General features: G+C 44.7%; 1 protein-coding gene across 1 annotated transcript in view; it reads left to right on the top strand.

The window, feature by feature from the left end:
- The window catches only part of LOC143139611 (disco-interacting protein 2 homolog C-like), an 84,506-nt gene that overhangs the window by 76,913 nt on the left and 5,093 nt on the right, over positions 1–2,500 (top strand). The window contains exons 35-37 of the mRNA XM_076300191.1: positions 225–282; positions 1,989–2,063; positions 2,441–2,500. The exon at positions 2,441–2,500 is cut by the window's right edge and continues 115 nt beyond it. Of these exons, the coding sequence (XP_076156306.1) occupies positions 225–282; positions 1,989–2,063; positions 2,441–2,500 (193 nt within the window). The remainder of the gene's footprint in view (positions 1–224; positions 283–1,988; positions 2,064–2,440) is intronic.

Genomic DNA, 2,500 nt, shown 5'->3' with positions numbered 1-2,500 from the left:
TATGTTTGTACATGTGTGTGTGTGTGCGTGTGGTGTGTGCGCGCGTGTATGTTTGTGCCTATGTGCGTGCATGTGTGTGCGTGCACGCATGCGTGCGTATGTGTGTGTGCATGCGTGTGGTGTATGCGTGCGTGTATGTTTGTGCGTGCGTGTGTGTGGTGTGTGTGTGCATGTGGTGCGTGTGCTGTGTGTGCGTGCGTGTGCTGTGTGTGTGTGTGTTGCAGGGTGCGTCTAGTAGAAAGAGGATCACCACATAGCCTACCTCTAATGGAGTCTGGGAAGGTGAGTCTCTTTTTCTCTTTCTCTTTCTCCCTCCCTCTCTCTCTCTCCCTCTCTTTCTCTCTCTTTCTCTCTCTCCCTCCCTCCCTCTCTCCCTCTCTGTCTCCCTCTCTCTCCCTCCCTCTCTCTCTCTCTCTCTTTCGTTTTTTCTTTCTCTCTCTGTCTCTCTGTCCGTCTCTCTGTCTCTCTATTGGCCTTTTCTTTTACTCTGTTCATCTCTCAATTCAGTTCAGTTAATGTGCTTTAAAAACACACACACACATTAAAGAGGCCCTATGCAACAATTTTAGCAAAAATGACCTTAATTATGCAGGTTGAGAGTGGTTCTGATGGTTCTACAACACTTTTTGGGTCGTTTGGTGGGTGCTTCGTCTCCCCCTAGTGCTTCTCCGCGGAAAAACCGAATATGCAACTTTCTGGTCACGGTCGGAACACATCCGGATGTAACTCGGCGGAAATACTCGAAAATGTAGTCAGATTTAGTCAGATTGTAGTTTCTAAGAAGACTGCAAAACGGACTCCGACTTGGCTTTGTTGCTGTTGAAATTGTAAGTAGCCTACATTTGGGTGAACTTCGTTTTTGTAATGTGATTTTTGCTCGACCGTTTTATTGTGAGCCCTATGTGTTTAGCTTGGTTTATTGATGCTAGCTCGCTAGCTATTGGGGGTTTAGCGTAGCAGTCACTTGCTACCGAAGCTGCAGGGGGAGCTATGTCGTGAATAATGTGAGCCCAAATCAGGCGAAAACCCAGAAACAGCGAAGGAATAACCAGACCTGCATAGGGCTTCTTTAAAAAGAATCAAACATTTAGCGATCATGAAATAATACAATACATGATAAGATGTCAACAAGCAGGAAGATAGGGGAGGAGGAGGAGAGGAGGAGGAGGAAACGAGGAGGAGAGGAGGGCCTGGCTGAAGCCTGCTGCCGAACAGCACAAGTCAAAAAGAAATAAAGGCATTTTTATTGAGATGATTTTTTAGGCCACAATAAAAGTTTATTTTTTTTTTGGAAAAATTTATAATTTTGTAGTTTGTTGTCTTTGTAAATCTCTGGTTTTGGCCGTTTCATACTCCATGGAAGCTGTGCACTATTGACAACAATGTCACTCGCGCTTGTTTCACTATGAAACGCCCATTTGTCTCTTCATGCACCCGTCTCGCCTTTTTCACCACTGATCTCAGCTGGTCGTCACGCCGGTCGTCATGCTGGTCGTCACGCCGGTCATCATGCCGGTCGTCATGCTGGTCGTTAAGTGCTGTCCGCCCCAGCTTTGTTGCCTTTGTGGGGTTTTTTTAACTGACATTTTGGGCATCTTTTGTCATTCTTTTGTTACCCTTTATGAGTCTCATTGCGAGACATTTGAAAGTATACATTAAATACTCTCAACTCAATATACGTTAAATACACACGACTCAATATACATTAAATACCCTCAACTCAATATACATTAAATACACACGACTCAATATACATTAAATACCCTCGACTCAATATACATTAAATACACTACACTCAATATACATCAAATACACTACACTCAATATACATTAAATACACTCGACTCAATATACGTTAAATACACTAGACTCAATATACGTTAAATCAAGCCATTGCCTTCTTGTGTTCCTTCAATTTGTGGGACAGTTTTCCCTGTAGTTCGTAACAGTGTGTGTGTACTGTATGTGTGTGTGTGTGTGTGTCTCAGATCCTGCCAGGTGTACGCATCATCATCGCCAACCCCGAGACCAAAGGACCAATCGGAGACTCCCACCTTGGCGAGGTTTGACCAATCAGATTTCTCGTTCCAAAGGAAACCCCTCCCATTGGTTAAAACTTTCCTTGATTTAGCCAGTCTGATTTCTTGTTTAATTGCAAATTCTGGTTTAAGTTTTCTCTGGTTTAGCCAATCATGTTCCTGACCTTACAAGCAATCCCACCAATGGGGTTTAGGCTCCCTCTGGTTTAGCCAATCATTTTGCTCCGTTGCTTACATCATTGCTCAAACTGCTCTACTAGCCAATCACGACATGACTTTGTTGACTTGTTGCTGTATGTGTGTGTTTGTGTTTGTGTGTGTGTGTGCGTGCGTGCGTGGGTGCGTGCGTGTGCGTGTGCGTGTGCGTGCATGCGTGTGTGTGTGTGTGCGCGTGTGTGTAGATTTGGGTGCACAGTGGTCAGAACGCCAGCGGCTACTTCAGTGTGTTTGGTGACGAGGCT

Source organism: Alosa pseudoharengus, unplaced genomic scaffold, assembly GCF_046254945.1.
Source record: "Alosa pseudoharengus isolate Yale_2024_CS ecotype anadromous, Long Island Sound unplaced genomic scaffold, YU_APseudo_1.1 YU_APseudo_1.1_scf_22, whole genome shotgun sequence".
Lineage (NCBI taxonomy): Eukaryota > Metazoa > Chordata > Actinopteri > Clupeiformes > Clupeidae > Alosa > Alosa pseudoharengus.
This window is presented reverse-complemented; position numbering and strand designations above follow the sequence as displayed.